Genomic DNA, 17,737 nt, shown 5'->3' on the forward strand with positions numbered 1-17,737 from the left:
GCCCAGAGGGGCAGGACAGGGAGTGCCTTGACAATATATTTTTAGGTGACTACACAATCAGCATTAGCCCTCTCCTCAGTGTAAAATAAGACAATTTCCTCAAAATTACAATATTAAGCACAAGCAGAATCTCTTTTCATAAATACAAATATATACCCACATATACACACTTATAGAACAGGAACTTGATGAAGCAACCAAGTGAAATGAAGTGTTTGAAAACTACTTCAATCACCAAGCTCCAGGCAGGCTTTTACTGCCTTTACTCAGTTCTATTAACCAGCACACACTTATCTATAAAGCGTTCTTCTTTATTTAAGTTAAACAAATTTTCAAGGATGGTTTCCATCTATAAAATGAACAAGTACAAGCTCTGTACAGCAGACTTTTCAAACCAACTGAAAAAAACAGTTTCCAAACTATGTTTTGAAAATCTGCAAAATAAACAGTATCACCATTTTTGTTCTGAAGACAGTAAGAAAAGTTCTCAGGAGACTCCATCACAATTTGCTTCAAGGGCTCTTAATTTATCTTTCAAATGGGTGAATTTCTTCTGCATTAAAAACCCCTAAAATCACAGTAAGTAACTTTGGCACACCGTCATGTAAACATAACAAAAGGATACCACTTCTTGTCTGTTCTCTCAAAGCACATGGCTCCTATATTAAAACCCCTATGCCCAACATCCATGGGGAATTACTGAAAAAATATTCCTACTTTATGGATGTTGTAGTCACTAAAGACTTAAGCGATGGAATATGGACTTTTTCTTTTAAATTTCTTTTTACAAGCAATTCTGATTCAGAGATAAGAGGCAGGTCAATATTCAGAGTTGCAGCTGCTGATTTCAGGTAGTACCACCCTCAATGAGATCAAAGCTGTGAATGGAAATACCTCCACAGTTGAAGCTGAGTAGTTGGGTTTTTTAACTTCCTTTTAAATTCTGGTTTTCAAAGCCTCAAACAACTGGTTTGCTGCTGAGCTCATACTGCAGCATTTGTTTTCCAAAACATGAAGGCATCTATTGCTATGTTTATGAAACACATTCTTCAAGTTCTCAGCTAGGTTGAAAGGCTACAGGGAGAGACTAAAAGCTGAAAATACTTTATCCACTGTCTGGCCTTTAAAACAGGCAAGTTTTGGAGAAAGTGGATTGTGGATCAGCAGAGAAAAAGTATTAGTTATTCATAAAAAATGCCAGATGATGATGGATGGGTAAAACCAGATTTAAGGGCCCCATCCCAAAGGTAAGCAGGTACCTGCAGGTCATAACTTCAGCCACACCAGGTATCTATGGGCACAGTGACTGGCACAGTGAAGCCACCTTGCCCATGAGAGTACCATCTCCATACCTGATGCATAGGTACAGCCAAGGGAAAATGAAATATCAGGAACTACTCTAATTACAGGACAAAGAAAGAAGGGGACAGTACCAGCATACTACAGTACAGCAGATGTTTTTCATCTCCTTATGATCAACCCTTATATTTTTCCAAGATCCATCCTTCCAAAACCGCTTCCTGGCACTCCATGTCTGCACTAATTTTTGTCAATGCTGTCTCACTTATTAATACTTATTTACTTTCCTTCTCATTTTAAAAGCTCATTGAAGCATTTGCTTTTAATAAAAAAGTATATAGTCTATGCAAACATAAGAAAGGACAGGTCAAAGTTGGGGTTACCTTTGACAGTATTGTTTTATAAAAATGACATCAGCTGGACTGAAGCTGCAAAATGCACAGGTTCTATGGTTAAAAACATATAGGCTATGCAGGTATCCAGGCTGATTCCCAGAGTCAAGCCTGAATGCATTCAAAAGCTACATTTAAAGAAACAAAAAGCAAGAAAATTCCCCAGTAGTAGGTCTATAAATTAAGCATGTGCAATTCAGAGATATTACATAGCTGCTCATCCTTGCAAATTAAAATTCAGATCATGTGCTGTTGTCAGTGGTGTTACAATTCTAACTTATTTCTTCAACTCAAAAGGGGAGTTTGAGAAAATTTTTTCCTCGTTAGGGCCCAGAATAAAATTCTGCTGAACCAGCACGGCTGCACAAAAGCTCTGTGCAGTTTATGTAATTTTGTAACAAAGGAAGAAATATTTTAAAGACAAAGTACTACAGAAATGATCAACACAAATATCAAGTACAGGTTTAGCGTTATCCAGAGCCCAGGTGATGAATTCCCGAGCTGGAATAAACAATCCAAGCAATCGTCTGGGCAGATGCATTGACTTCTTCTGCTATTTTCTTTCTCCTCCTGAGTTTCATGATCTCCAGCAAGGGTGAAGTGTTAAGAAGTAGATCCAGTTTGCAAAGCAAAAGCATCCAGTGTTAGCACGGACATCATACCCAGCAGCACAAAACCCGCACCCTCAGAGTTTCTCTCTCCTAGCACTCCAACCCAATTTCTGGTTATACATATGTCAATCACTTGGTTGAAAATTATAGGATGATGAAAACTGATACAAATCGTTGGGAGCTGACAATATATATACTTTCATATATTTATATTTAGAGTCCATCATAGAAAAGTTCATATTCAAATTACCAAGTACACACAGGAGAAAAAAAAAAACAAACTTCAAAATGACAGTTCTGGTTCTGGAAATGATAAACCATGACTTCTATTCCAATGGAGTTTTCAAATTAGCTTCTCCTAGTAATTTTTCCCACCCTCCCTCCCACACTGTTCCCCACAGATGTTTCTTCAGATCCTTTTGTTTATAATACGTCAGTTGTTCCTAGAGTTAATTATCTGCTGTGCAAGTAGTAGCTGAAGACAGAAAGGAACAGTTGAAGTCTGCAGCACAATTCCTTCTTCCTGTGAAGTAATGCTCAGTGACATCTTTGCAGTGCTCCGAGTCCCCTGGATCCCTGGTGTCTGCTTCAGCACTCTACTTTCAGATAAAGGTGGAATACTGAGGTATATAAGTTCCATGGAAAGTTTTACGAAATACATCAGTAATTCAATCAAAACTTTGCCCAATGTTTTTCAGTTGAAACAGCATTTTGCTTGCAAGTCCTTCTACTGCTGCAGATTAAGTGTGAATTTCCACTGCTGTGACAAAGAAGGATTGCAGATCTCGACGGTGAGACCACCATTTTTGGCATTTCGGCTGTCTAGACAGAGGTTGCTGCCAACGTGCCTCAGTTTAGAATTGCTTTCAATTTGTTCCCATTTCTGGAAGAGAAAATATAGTTATTGACCTGGAAAAGCAGGAAAAGGAAGAATTCTACATCCTGTGCTTTGAAGTCTTCCTAAGCTTCCCTGGCTTGCAAATGGAAAGCTCTACAAACTACAATAATATGAGCAGTTTAGATGATTCTTGAGTACAAGTAAGTTCTGGCAAGCCTTGCCAAAACAGCTCTTTCTGCTAACACTCCACAGGACACAGAATACACCGACACATTTCCCTCTAGTTCAGAACTTCTCAAATACACTGCCTCACCCTGTTACCTGTGTGACACCTTTGGTCTGAAGAAAAAAATGAGAATCAAAACCCATCCATGTCAGACACATTTCAATTCTACAGAAGACAAGCAATCTGTGCTGTCAAAACTTCTTTGTCCAAGATGATGTCAAGGACAGAATAAATCCCAAATAAAGGATTTTTTTAAAAAAGGGGAGTGGTTTCCCTTGTATGTCTATCATATTATGCCTGTAAACATTATCAAGAAAATCTCTCTTCCTTAGTTTCCTTCTCTGAAGAGTGGCAAGAATATTCTTTCCTTCATCAATGAACAGTGTTTAAGTTACCTGTCTGCAAAAACAGAGATATAGAAGCAAGGAAGCTGGCAGATCAGAACTGATGACTGAGCAGAAAGAGATGAGTTGTTTTATCACTAGATCAAAATGCTGGTATGACTCTGCAAATGTGATTTTCTTCAGGCATGGGAAAGAGATGAAGTTACAATGCTGCATTGATAAAAATGAATGTAAGGAGTCTGGTGCTGCTATAAACAGGCCCCAATTGAAAAGAAAGCAAGCCAAAACCACATTCTTCTGAGACACAGAATACATAATACTCAAACTTCACTGAGTGAGACCTTTCAAAAAGACATTATGGAATATATAAACTCTTTCAGAAGACACACGTGGCTGTTAAACACTGTTACACATGAGTGGGTGAAACCTTTACATAAGGCTCCTGTTGGGATAAAGCTTATTCTGCCTTTATGACACCATGAATCCTAGCTTCACACACACGAACAACTGTAAAAGTAGAGCCTATAGAGGCTCTATATGATCACCAGTGCAGTTTATTCACCATCTTTGTTTTCCCCACTGTTTGCAGAGTGCAATCATGACATACTAACCTGTCTGCTGTCGTTTTCCCTACAGCCCTGAAGTTTTATTAGTGAACCAGGAGCTCTGTCCACAACAGTAAGGCACAAATCCATGTGTTTCACTGACTTGTCCTTTGTTAAGGCCCATTCCTACAAAAAAGGAAGAAACAAAAAATGTACAAAATTGTGTATGTTAACACATGCTACCTCTGCATATACAGCACAGGTTAAAATCCTGAAAACAGCTGTGTACAAGCATTAGAACAGTTCATTGCCACGCACAGTGCAGGAGATTGAAAGTCCTTTTCAGACACAGTAATTGCAATTGCTTCGGTGTTCCCAGATCAGCTCGGGGCTGAGCTTGCTGTTTGCTCCCTCTGCTGGCTTTACACAGCTGCTGCAGGCAGTCACACGGCCTCGCGGAAGATGCTCCTCCAAACGCTTATTCAGTTAGATATTCATTTTTACATGTGTGTGTGTGTATTACACCTTTCCGCTGTCTTCTACGTGGAAAATTTCTACATTTGTAAATATATATATATACACACACACAAAAACCCTAAATCTTGGTCTGCAGCGCCACTGGCCACTCTGCCCACACACTGAACAAAGCACATGGACCACAGTGAGGAAACAGCAGTTCTTAATACAATAAAGGCCACCAGAAAGCAATACACAAAAGGGACAGAGAGAATGTTCCCTCCCATCCAAGGCATGATGTGCAACAGAATCTCCATTAAATGTATTTAAGTATGCAATTATTAAACAGAGAGCAAAGAAAAGCTGTTCTATATGTACTGATGCCCAGCTTGTTTAATCTCAGCATCTTGTCACACAGAGCCTGATCTTGCACTGATGTTAAGACTCTCTCTCCATATGCCTCTCTCCTTTCAAGTTTGGTCTCCAGGGTCCACATTTGTCTCCATTTGTCTAACTATCCTTTGAGGAAAGAAGCCACTTGATTAGAGCCAGGCTAATTATCCAAATCATGCTTATAAACTACTTAAAATGACATAATTAGCTTCTCTCGAACAACTAAAGAGGATTTAGAGTTGTATAATACAAAACCTTAGACATACAGGGCCAAGCCTGTATGTTAAATACCATTCAAATGTCATTTTGCACATTATCAGTGTTTCAGAAATAAAATAAATGTATAATTACTTTGCAACTCAGCAGAATTAACAATTACTAAATCTCTCTGGGAAGAAATACTCAGAACACTGTCAGAACTTGCAACCCAAGAGATTACAAATAATCACAATCATACAGGTCCCAAGCCACTAGATGGGTACTGTATCCTACAAGCACCAGAATGATGACAACTGTGGAAAACAAAGCAAAGCCAGGAGAAATCCATGTATCCCTTTGTCTTCCAAACTCTTCAGCTGGTAATTTCTCCTTTTACTCTCAGTATGTTAAACTCAGATGACTGTGAAATTACTTGCCTTCTCAGTTCTGTCCAGTTTATAAGATGTCAACAAGAACCATTAATATATAATAAAATATTAATTGCCACATTTTTAGCCTAACAACTGAAGGAATGAATCAAGTTATTTTCAGAGCTTATCAGGAATTACAAATGGCCCTGAACTCTTCCCTGATAAGATTTATGTTGAAAAATGTCAGTTGAAAATACTACCAGGGATGTAGTAAAACTTGTGTCTGAGAACCCTGCAGTCAGAACTAGAGCCTTGAAATTATTGCCTTTATACATCTTCACCATTCCATCAAAAGCCTGTATAAGCCCCAGCCACAACAGAAACGATGCAAGAAGTTAACGCATTTAACAGCCAAAGTACAGATGCTTCATAAAAGCTCCAAGCTCAGTTGCTGGAAACATCTATACGATAGCTCTTCATGTTATGAAAAAGTGTATAGATGCTTTCTTCCACTGATCAGTAACTGTGACCATAATGGAGATAAAATGGAACAAGTTCCACTACACCAGAGAAGAAAAATTGCAAGCAGTGCATATGCTCAGGGCACAGGCTGGAAATTGGATAGCTTTATGCAAAAATTGGAATATCTGAGAAAATCTGTGTCAAATCAAAAATAAAAAGTTAGTAGATTTAACTAACCTGAAACTTTTCCCTTGCACCTAAGTGCATTTGCTTTTACCTTTTGCTCCTTATCACAACCCTGCATATTTTCATATTGTCAGGCACACCAGAAGCTGTTCAGCCCTCCAGAGGTGCACAACTAGCATTGAGTTCTACCAACTTGGTGGAGGGGAGAGCAGGGGAAAAGGGGGGCAGAAATCTCATTTTTACTTAGGTTTTGCATTTTAAGATGTGTTGAACTTACGATAGAGTACACTCTTCAAGTTACACAAGAAGATTGCCACAGCCTATAACATTTGAGTGCCCTTAACTCCCCAAAGAACCTCTTGATAAGCGTAAGGTGCAAAACACAAAGTACAGATCTAAAGATTGTGGTTTGGTCCCTATCCCTCTCCTCCCATTTCATTATTTCTTTTCAGCTTAATACTAGTTCTTCTTGGACATAAAACTTGGTTTTGACCCATTCTGCCTCAACCTGTCCTCTCAGTGGTATTTGTTCAGAGGAAGTGCATACTGGTTTGTCAAGGTCAGTGCCACAGAAGAAACAACAGACAAAGAAGAGGGTCAGATTCAGGGATGGGGAGTTTGAAAGAGGACGATAACTTTTTGTATCTACAAAGAATACACAACAGAAAATTCTAAGATTTCTGCTCCAAGGCACTTGTGACACATCTACCCTTTCTCCAAAAAAACCCACTGTGGTTTCTGAAAAGATGACGGTACTTTCATAAAGATATCCACAGATAATTTATCTTTAATGATAGGGGAAAGGAGGCATTTCTCACATGTTTATTTGAATGAATTGTCATCATACATCTTCCAGGAAATCACTTCATTTTAGGCTTCATCTTATTTTAGGTTTTTCTCCTAATTAGAGCAAGCTTCTGAGAGTTATTCAAGAGTAATTTGTAATTGGTCAGCCTTCTCTTTTAACAGCTGTACTTGACACACTAATATTACATTTGATTTAAAGTCAGGTTTAATCTGACAAGGAATTAGTGACAAAGCAGCACACAAAGCAGTGAGAACCTCTATGTGTATTTCATGAATGATAACTAAGTCACAACTGCATAAATAGATTCTTTGAAATAATTAATGCTCTCATTTACAGATCTGACACATTTGCAATTAGTTTAGGAGTAGGATTAAAAAGGATTTGTTAAAATATTCCCCTTGCTGTGAGTGAACGTTTAGGCACCTCTGTTTTCTAGAAGTGCCAAATGGGGATTTATGACAGAATTTTTTATATACCACTATTGCAAACTGTAAATGACTAATAGTGCAGCACAGCAAAGAATTCTTTTACTTTGCTGACCTTAGGTCTTATGGTTGCATTAATCAATATTTTCTGAAGTAAAAATCACCCCCAAAAAGTTAAACACCAGTTCATTGAAAAAAAAGCTTTCTATGCAAGTACAAACCCCCTGGGAAGGAAGCTATGGCCTCTAGTGCAAAAACAAATATTAATAGTGTCAAAGGAAGGGGATAATGTGATGCTCACTAAATGAATCTCTGGGCTCAGATTCTAATCCTGAAAATGCAAAATTATATTTGAGGGAGAAGCTTTTTAGCCAATCTGTTACAACAACTGATGTGCTGGTTGGGATTCATCTTTCACCAGTACACAGTAACTGCTTGAGCTAAAACGTTTAGCTTCACTTACTTTGTTTTGTTTAAGACTTACTGCAGAAAACAAAATTAATGGCATACAGACCTGGTTTCCCCCGGCATTATGACATTCATAGACTCCAACAACACCATCTGCAAAATGGCCCAAAGTGTCAAGGCAATTGGTACCCTGCTGCAAAGCTCCAAAGGCTATATCTTGATGATCAGGTACCCTAAAACAAAACCAGAAATATCTGCTTGATTCAGTTCGGTTTGTTTGGGAGGTTTTTCTTAGGTTTTTTTTTTTAACTCCTTATTTGTAAAAATACTTATTTTTAAGATGAGAGGTTAAGATGAGTGATACCTATCATCTGGAAATCTCAATCTTTTCAGGGGAGGCTTATTATCAGGATTATTATCTAATCGTTAATTCACCAAGCATGAGTAAACTTGCAAGCTTACCACACCCAGTACCAGAGAAGGAGGATGAACATATAAACTCAGCACAGAAATCAAATTAAAGATGACTTATCATTTAAAGTGACTCAAAGCTTAATGTTATTAGTTAGCTCATCAAGTCCTTTTGTCTTTCCAGGCAACATAGCTTGTGGCAGAAATAGGACACTCTGCATGTTTCTCAGACTGTTTTTACTGAAATGTTAAAAAAGGGGTTAGGAATTTGAAAAAAGAAAGAAGTTTTTCTGATATCTATTTTCCAATGGTTGCACAAAGTACACTCCTAGCATAGAAATACCTAGGCAAGTTCATTCAGCAAAGTACAGTTGTGGGTAGAGCCCATGAGTTCATGCTGAGCAGTGAAACAAAGTCATATCAGAGCCTTTAAAAACCTTTGACTATAATATAATAATTTGAGCCAGCAGAATGAGCACATGAGGGATGACAGAACAAGACAATATTACATGTAAGTAATGCTTATGGTAGCACATTTTCCAGGAGAGACATTTTTTTCTCACAGATTAAACAAAACCAAATATCCTCAGGCACTTTTAAGAGAAAATATAGGAAAACTTAGTTCCTCAGTATCACCCTGGTTTATGAGACTCAGTGTGTGTTGTTCTGCACATGTTGCACTGGGGCTGTAATAGCTGGTGTTGTTTTTGCATCTTAAGTCTGTATGCCACTAGCAGTTACCTGGCACCAATGACATTAAGCAGCCCCAGGAAAAAAAACTCAAGTATTCTCACAAGATACACACAATATCATACATCACTACACTACCAACTATATAACTGACAGTTATCAGACTAGTTACTGGGCTCTGATCTGACCAACATACTTCTTAATGGGTTATTTAACCAAAATCTTTCTATCCTTTCAAAAAGTATTTATTTTTGAGGATTTTTTCATGAGTTAGGATGTGTTCATGTTATAAACTCTTAGCAGCGTCATCCCACACTTCCCTCTTCTCAGCCCTTCCCAAAAGTCAGTGCTTATTCAGTGACAAGAATAAAGGAGACAAGGAGCAGCCATCTCAGCCTCTTAGAGTCTTAGGAATCTACCCTTGTCTGCCAAACACACAAGGCCCTCTTGTCTGCTGCCTGTCATCATTCGTACCACAATGAGATTCAGTCTCCTCACTTAACTAGGCAGGTCCTTAGGCATAGGCAGAAGCTTTAAAGAGATGACAACAGGATAACAGAATAGGTGCTTTTGAGCAAATGGCTTGTGTAGGAGACTAACTTCTGGCTCAGGTAAGTTCAGTCCTTTGGACACTGTTCTGTATTTTACTGTTTGTAAAATACTGCAGCTTTAGTTGACATAAGTAGAAAAAACAGCTATCTGGGGAAAAAACTAGTCTTTAGGAGCAGTACTATTAAAAAAAATAATAAAAAATAAACCTGCATGAGGCATTGCATTCACAGATAAAGTTAAACACATCCTTTACATCCAGGGATGGAGAAAGAAACCAATCATTTCTGGGGAGGGCAAAAAAGAAAACACCAAGTGAACTTTGTGTCAGCCAAAACTCACCGTAACTCAGGATAAACATTTTCAAGATACCACTTAAAAGGCTTGCAGCTAAGTCTCTTTCTGAGCTCCATTCGGCTTTGAATACTAGAGAAGGGAAAAAAAAAAAAGGAGTTTTCCAGGTCAGGCTGTTGTGTTCATGTATTTTATGGGCTACACAGAAAACTCAAGACCAGTAGAACTATAGAAATATACCTTCAAGAGACAACATCAGATTTAGCACTGCTTTCACCTCAGAAGGTGCTATGTAATGAAGAATAAACAAATAGGGCAAAGAAGCACTTATGACTTACTTGCCATAAGGTACATTCCTGGCTGAAGGCACTGCTGCGTAATAGAAATTTTTGTACTCATCCATCCAGACTTCTGCTGCCCTGCGTGTATTTCTAGGGACAATCATATGAAACACATGGGTTATATTTTCTCTAGGTGCAATTAAACCATGAAATTTTTCCTCAGGTTGATTTTAACCCTTCCCAGTACCACACAGTCATCTGCCTGAAGTCAGGCAGAAGACTCCCTATAAAAGACCCAAGTAATAGAAAACTATTAGACATAACTGAGATCAATGCATTTATAATGAAAGTTATGTCTTTTTCACACTCATCACTGCTTTAGGTTTTCATCCAGAATTTAACACAAGTCTTTCAGTTCTTTATGCAAATTTCATGGAATATATTAAGTTGATGTTTGGCTGATCTTTTTATAAGAGTAAACTTGCCAGAAGACATTCAGTGAGTGTTCACCTGGATAAAGCAAGCTAATTGGAAACATAAAAATTTCAATAACTGGCAATATTAAAAAATGTCTTTCAGCATATTTGTTTCCAAAAATGTAACACAGGCAAAATACTTTCACTCTTCATCCTATTTCTACCAGTACAGCATTCAAAGTTCCAAAGACACAAGCTGTCACAATACTTAAGGCTATGAAACAAACAAGTCTTCTGCAACTGAGCTAAGAGGAAATGTTTTAAAATTTGAGAGAGATTGATTATTATAAAAAATGTAGAAAAAAAAATCCCTAACCCAAATGTCTTACTTCAAACACATCTCTAACTAAAATTCTTGTATTTATGTAATTGGTGTCTTTAAATTTCCTTTTGGACTGCAACAGGGTCCAGTGGCTTTTTCCCTCCCCTGGATTCCATGTAAAACTGATTTACTTCTATTGTTCATAATTTTATGCTTTGAAAATTAAGTCTTATTTCACTTGTGACTGCCATGCTCTGAAACTTATCTTATATTTGGCAGAAAGGTAATCTAAAGCAACTGGAGTGAACTCAGTCAGCCAATAACTTCTTTAATATGATTTTCCAAAAGACAAAACTTAGTCAGGATTAAGTGAGAAGGCTTTCAGGTTGCTGAGCAAAAAGGATGTGGGGAATAAAAATTTCACAAGACAGACCTAAATAATTTGTTTGAGAACTGATTTTTTTTCTTGCAAAGATTCCTTTCATTTGTTGTAAGCAAAATCCTACTAGATTCAGATTGGAAGCTATGTGAGTGTATCTTCACCTGCAGTCTCCCAGGCCTGTGTGTGTCAGTCACTCAGGCCCTCCTGCCTGCTCAGCAGCCAGCTTGGCTGCCCACAGGCCAAGCAGATTTTGGTGGTGAGAGAGGAACTGCTCGGTTTGCCAGGGTTTAATGACTCCAAAGGCACTTTCAGGGCCAGAATGCCTGCCTGTATCCCACTGCCCCATACTCAGGGATGAAGAACAGCTCACGCTTCACGTGACACAAATACAAGCACTGTGTAGATGCTGAGAACTGCCTGAACTAGCAAGGCCCCAAAGAACTCAGGGCGCTGAGGAACACAGCATGGGCTGTACTCGATGTTCAGCCAGTTAATGAAACAGAGCACTGGGAGATCATAAGCAGTTTTGCTTGGAGCAGACTGAGGCCTGCAAGGCTCACTGGCTCATCTGGAGCGCTGAGTTAAGGCAGCGCCTACTGGGCACACAAATCCTGCTGGACACAAGCTGCACACAGCCAGGACGTGGTGATGTGCTCTCCCCTCTCACGAAACAGGACTCCCAGTCTCTCACCCAAAACTACCAACCTGTTTGGGCTGCCAAAAGGCAGTGCATGCTGACTAGCCAGCTAAAAATAGACAAGCCCAGAACAAACTGCCTACAGCCAAGAGATGGATGATGGCAAAAGTCAACACATCCCAAGTGCACCACCAGCACAGATTCCATGCACCAGGTTTCTTGGCACTATGGTCTCATACACATCTGTATTGTAACACTTGTATCACAAGGATATCCTACTACCTAAGGTTTCTCATTCCCTCATTGCTAAAATTTATTTTAAGGCATCCCATTATATTGGTTTGACATCCAAGAAAGCTACTTACAGCACAAGAAAAGCAGTATCTTGGCAGCTCCCCAAAGATGAAAAAGCTACATGGAAAACTGCACAGTATATTCATACATTTATTCACTTTTATTAACCATGCTCCTTGTTATGACACTGTCATTTCAAAACCTCATTAAACTAAACCAGTTGCATCCTAAGCTTACATAATGCAGTTTAAAAGGTAAAGCTTTCTACCCTCCTGATGCACACTATAAATGCTGGAACAGAGGTGTGATATACTGAGGACATTCCATTGCTAGATTTTGTTTTCACATAAGTACTATTACCCATTTTTCACTGCAGCATAAAATGCACATCTCAAAGAATGGGGAAAAAGAAGAAAAATACTACAGTGCCAAGTATAACTACTGAAAGAAACAGGACAGTGACTTTATTTTAGCAGATATTAAATTCATTAAAGTCACCTTGGTGGCATAACCAGCATGGAAGGGAAGAACTACACCCTAAAGAGATTCCTCAGTCTAAAGTGAATCACGAGTCCAAAAATATCAGCAGCTTAGAACATTCTTATGAATTTAAGTACATCTGCACTGTGTGTTGCTTCATGTTAAACAGAGTTTGGGCTGCACATCCCTTCAAGGGTAAATAAACAATTTTATTTCCAGCTCTTAGCCCACAGAACCTTTAGCCAAGACTTGTACTTCTTCAGCCCCCTGAGCATCAAGTTCAAGTCTCTAAACCAAAACCTGCAGTGATTTTTCAGCTACAACTGATACAGCCTTGATAAAAATGCCTTCAGTACATTCATGCAATACTTTCATCCATATTAAGTCAAAACCACTATGAACATGAATCAGCACTGCTGTTCTCACTTTGTAGAAGAAAAACTGAGGAGACAGTTCAGTATTCCAGCTACTGTTATGCATGGGTATCAACAGCAAAATTAGCAGGCATATTAAGCTAAGCCTTTAAAACAGCAATCTCTTAGGTCTACAGAAAATGCATTTTTAAACATAGCACAGGAAAGGCAAATATTATAGATAACCGAGCTGCCAACAGACTAGTACAAATACTGAAAATCAGTCTCCATAATCATCTGCATTTCACATCCTGATCATGTATTAATGAAAAGCAAGCAAAGCATATTCATAAGTTAGTGTATTCTGGCTTTTAGTGAACTATGAAACTGTTTCTACAAAATGAAGTTTCATGAGAGTTTTGAAAATAAAGCCTTCTTTAAAAATCAAATAAACACAATATTGATGAAATACCAAGCTAAGCATTTCCTTATTTTCCAGATTCTCAGTCTGTGTCCACCAGAAGTTCCCCTCTCTCAGCTCTCAGGTTCTTCTCTCAATATACATAGCTGACTTCAAGTCATCAGTTTTTAACTAATTTCATCAATTAATATTTTACCATGATAGACAATACTGCAAATTTTTCCAAAGATGAGATCCCTGAAATGAAATTACTGCCACCTGCTGATCATCTGAGGAAATCCAAACCACTGCTATTTAGCACTTACCTTGCAAATACAGTACCACTCCCACCGGGAAAAGTGTAAGGATGCTGTTTGCGGAATACATGACCCACTCTGCTGCAAGGGATGATTTCTAGGCTCCCACCACATTGCCAAACTCTGAATGAGATCTCTGAAATTAAAAATGAATTTTTTAACAAATGAAAGACCAATGTCATAAAATACCATTATTCTGTATTGAATTTACAGAGAAGGCTTTTAGTGATTTGGTGCTGAGAAGATCAAGCAAGACGGTTTTTTTAACAAATTCTAGAATAAACAAAGGCATATATCTAAGCATTTATGATTCTGCAAGCTCAGCAGAAATAAACATACTATCTTGGAAGCAAAATGTGTATTTTCTCTTATCAGAAGTTACCAGCATTGCCCAAAGCCATAAATCCTGCTGCAATTTGCCATTGAGTTAGGTGTACATGCTTTATCTGAAAAAATAATAATAGTAGGTTCATTTAACAAATAAATTAATGACTTAGTTTATAATAATTTTTTTCAGCTGAAGATGGAATAACACAGTGAAATCAAAGCAAACTAAAATAATCAATAGATTTAGCTGCTAACTTATTACAGCAAATAAACAAACATTCCCAAACAGTGGAAGGAGTTAATCAAGTCAATGTTGACTTGAGGATAGACCAAATAAAAACATAACTTCTATAATCTGAAGGTTATGAACAGTACATTTCTAAGCCAAACTAATGATCTGAGCCAGCTAGTGAGGACAAAAAGGTTTAGAAATATTTAGACACTTTTCTCAACTTCCACCGTTGATAGCAGAAATCACCTAGAGAGAGAACTTTTCCACATTAATTCCAAGTAAGTGCAGTAAGAAGGGTGCTTCCAGCAGCACTGTTTCAATTTTGATGATTCCCCCTTTAGTCTAACAGCTGCTACCAGACAGCCTTAGTTTCAAGCCTCTTTATAACTATTCAGTGTCTTTCTATAGGTTTTAAAAAAAAAAGTGGCTCTAAATTAAAGTGTCGTTATGTCATCTTTTATGACAAACTGTGTGGCATGCCTTCTTCCCTCAGAAGCCCTCCTCCACACACAGAGAAGTAATAATAGCAGAATTTGTTCCAAAACTAAATTTGAAAAAAACAGAACAAATATAAAACTCCTCAACCATAAGTTAGAGAACATGTCATCTTGATTGCATGTCCAGGGAAAACTTTAAAAAAGTAAATAAAAAGAGGTGGTGTGATTTCAACTGGCAGTTGACAGTGCAAAATTAACTGCCTTTCTTCTTGATGGCCATATTCACAAATCCTTGACAGTCAACATAGTTCAAGCTATACATATCTCATACTCCCAAATCCATGAATGACAACATCATCTTTGACAGTAACTTATCCAGTTGAATTCACTTAGGACAACAGGCAAAACTAATTTTTAATTGTTGTCCACCTTCCAGCACCTTAAATTGTGAAGAATCTCAAAAGAAGTGAACATTATGTAAAGTAGCTCACTGGGAAAGGGAGCAAAGGACTAGAATATAGGGAGAAGCAAACTAATTCTTATTTGCACCAACCATGGCTCCTAAAGCCTGCAATGGAAAAGAAAAAAGAATACACAAACTCAAAACAACCCCACAAACTTCCTTAAGACATCTCTTTTGTTATACTCAAACAGTAGGAAAAGAAATGTTATTACCAGAGTAAGTTCAATGGACATAGTCTTTAAATGAAAGGGCATAAGCCGCACATCAAAAATTCTTTATGAGACCAAGTTACAGCTCTAACAAATTTTGTTTTTTTTTTATTGAGTGTGTCATCAATATAGAAGATAAGGAATGTCTTACTCATTCCCTGATTTTAGGAAAACTAGTAAGAAAAGCCTAGGTTTTCAAATTAGATCAAAACCTTCTCATGGTCCACCCACTTCTCTGGTGTATTTCAATTCTCCTAAGCTTATCAAAAAGCATCATAAACATACAGAGAATTGGAGTTTCTGAGTTGGAGAAGAGACTGAACTAACCTTAATCCACTTTTTGAACAGCACACATGCATTACCGGTCACATTTAGCAACAGGTCTGAGAATGTACCTATCTTCACGGTAATTTGGGCAATTTAGAGAAAATACTGCAGGCTCATCTTAAAATTTGTCAAATTGATACTGACATGTGAACAAAACCTCATATAACAGCTGCTTTGTACACACTTGAAGGAAAAATGCTAGCTTTTATAAATGAATATGATGTGCAGAATTATTTTGCTAGTCCATTTAGCAGGTTATTTGCATGTAACACCGCGCCCCCGATGTAGATTTACGCTTGAGAGTAAAGAGGCCTGACAAGTGTGCACATTGGATTTCAAACTGCACTTCACAGATTTCCTGTTATCTGGTGCATGTGTCATTTATTGCCAATTAAATAATTTGCCATGTGATTTCTACTCATCTTCAATTATTCTGACAGGTAGGAAGAAACCATTAGCTGCCTTCTGCCTGCTTTTCAGGCACCCCTACATCTCCATTTTCTTCCCATGGAGGGGGAGGAACTGAATGCAGCAGAAGCAACATAAACATCTCTTGGCATCCTTGAGAGAGGCACCGTTGCTTGTAACCTTTCTTGCTATCAAGGCCTTGATTATCAAAGCATAAAAGTAGTTGCTAAGTGTTCAGAAAAAAAACTCAGTTTCTCAAGAACACGCTTGTAACTAATCAAACATTTAAGTGCTCGAGTGGCTAAAGTGGTTTTCAGAGTGAGTAAGAGTATTGCTGCACTAAATTTATCCAATAACTTTTCAAGACATATAAAAAATGAAAAATTATTATGTTTACATTAATACAATTTAGCAATACACAGCCAAAATAGTGAGACAACAAACATGGAATGTAACTGCTCAAAATACCTGTAGGGTTTCTTTGAGTACTGCATAGGATGGTCAGAGACAAGACTGTAGGGACACCACTTCCAACTTTTCAGTGCGTTACAGCAGCGTTAAACATTTGGTTACCACGTCTCCATACAGCAGACATTTCCTTGTAGGCCAAGCATATGCTTAATGCATATGCAGATTTCAGTAACTCAAAATACTCGTGGGTTTTTACAAGTTCAAGGTATTTCAGGATTTTGCAGCTAGCATGTGCAGTAGAGAAGCTTCTATGCTTAGAAGTGTTCCTAAAACACACTACTTGGAATGTCTGAGATGCATCTCTACCGCAGAAAAACTAAACTAATGACAAACTGGAATTCTTGAGGAGATGCAGAATCCTGTTCCTTTCAAATATTTTTTGTTTTAACACAAAATACTGGTCTTACCTCAAGAAAATCTTTGTATAATACTGTAATGCAAATAGACCAAAAAACCCCTACTAATGCCAGATTTTACCACCAAGTCAAAGGAGAATGGCTAAAGCACAAGTTCTCTCAGCCCCTCCTCCCTCTTGCCTAAATCGCACTCATGTCAACATCTGAAAAAAAGGATGTACAGAAAAAATGCCTTCTCAACCATTAATATCACATAGGGCTAAAGAAGGGGTATAAAATTACAAAATTCACTAAGGCAGCATACTGGCAAAGTTCAGAAACAGCTAATTCTTCAGTCAGCTAAATTAATTGATTTATTAAGGTGTATGTAATAACATTAAATTCATTCTCCTGTATTCTACTTTTCATGATTAAATTAACATCTTAAAAACATGCTTTCAGCTGTCAGCATGTAAACATTATTTTATTTCATTGTCTATCTACAGCCTGCAACTTTTTTACCAACCAACTTCCATTACAAAAAAAGTCACTGCTCAATGAGCTAATATTTTTATTCCCGCATATTTAGCATATAATTTTTAATTTGTTATAAACCTTCATTGAAATAAATGTTTTGGATTTTGCCAATAATGTGTATGAAATTTAAATACTGGTTTTAACCCTCTTTGCACAAAATCAGGAAAACCACAACTCCTTGCCAGAAAAGGAAATGATGAAAC

At 37.8% G+C, this 17,737-nt stretch overlaps 1 protein-coding gene across 3 annotated transcripts in view; it reads right to left on the reverse strand.

The window, feature by feature from the left end:
- Nucleotides 1-290: 290 nt before the first annotated feature.
- Nucleotides 291-17,737, reverse strand: part of GALNT2 (polypeptide N-acetylgalactosaminyltransferase 2) — an 89,453-nt gene continuing 72,006 nt past the window's right edge. For all 3 annotated transcript variants that reach the window (XM_005518551.3, XM_088053011.1, XM_014263686.2), the window contains exons 11-16: nucleotides 13,798-13,924; nucleotides 10,245-10,337; nucleotides 9,955-10,038; nucleotides 8,069-8,195; nucleotides 4,322-4,441; nucleotides 291-3,185 (exon numbers count right to left, since the gene is read on the reverse strand). In XM_005518551.3, coding sequence (XP_005518608.1) covers nucleotides 3,030-3,185; nucleotides 4,322-4,441; nucleotides 8,069-8,195; nucleotides 9,955-10,038; nucleotides 10,245-10,337; nucleotides 13,798-13,924 — 707 coding nt within the window. In that variant the 3' untranslated portion in view covers nucleotides 291-3,029. The remainder of the gene's footprint in view (nucleotides 3,186-4,321; nucleotides 4,442-8,068; nucleotides 8,196-9,954; nucleotides 10,039-10,244; nucleotides 10,338-13,797; nucleotides 13,925-17,737) is intronic.

The sequence above is a fragment of the Pseudopodoces humilis genome, chromosome 3 (assembly GCF_049639895.1).
Source record: "Pseudopodoces humilis isolate 2021_Gansu_Grassland_sample_001 chromosome 3, ASM4963989v1, whole genome shotgun sequence".
Taxonomy (NCBI): Eukaryota; Metazoa; Chordata; class Aves; order Passeriformes; family Paridae; genus Pseudopodoces; species Pseudopodoces humilis.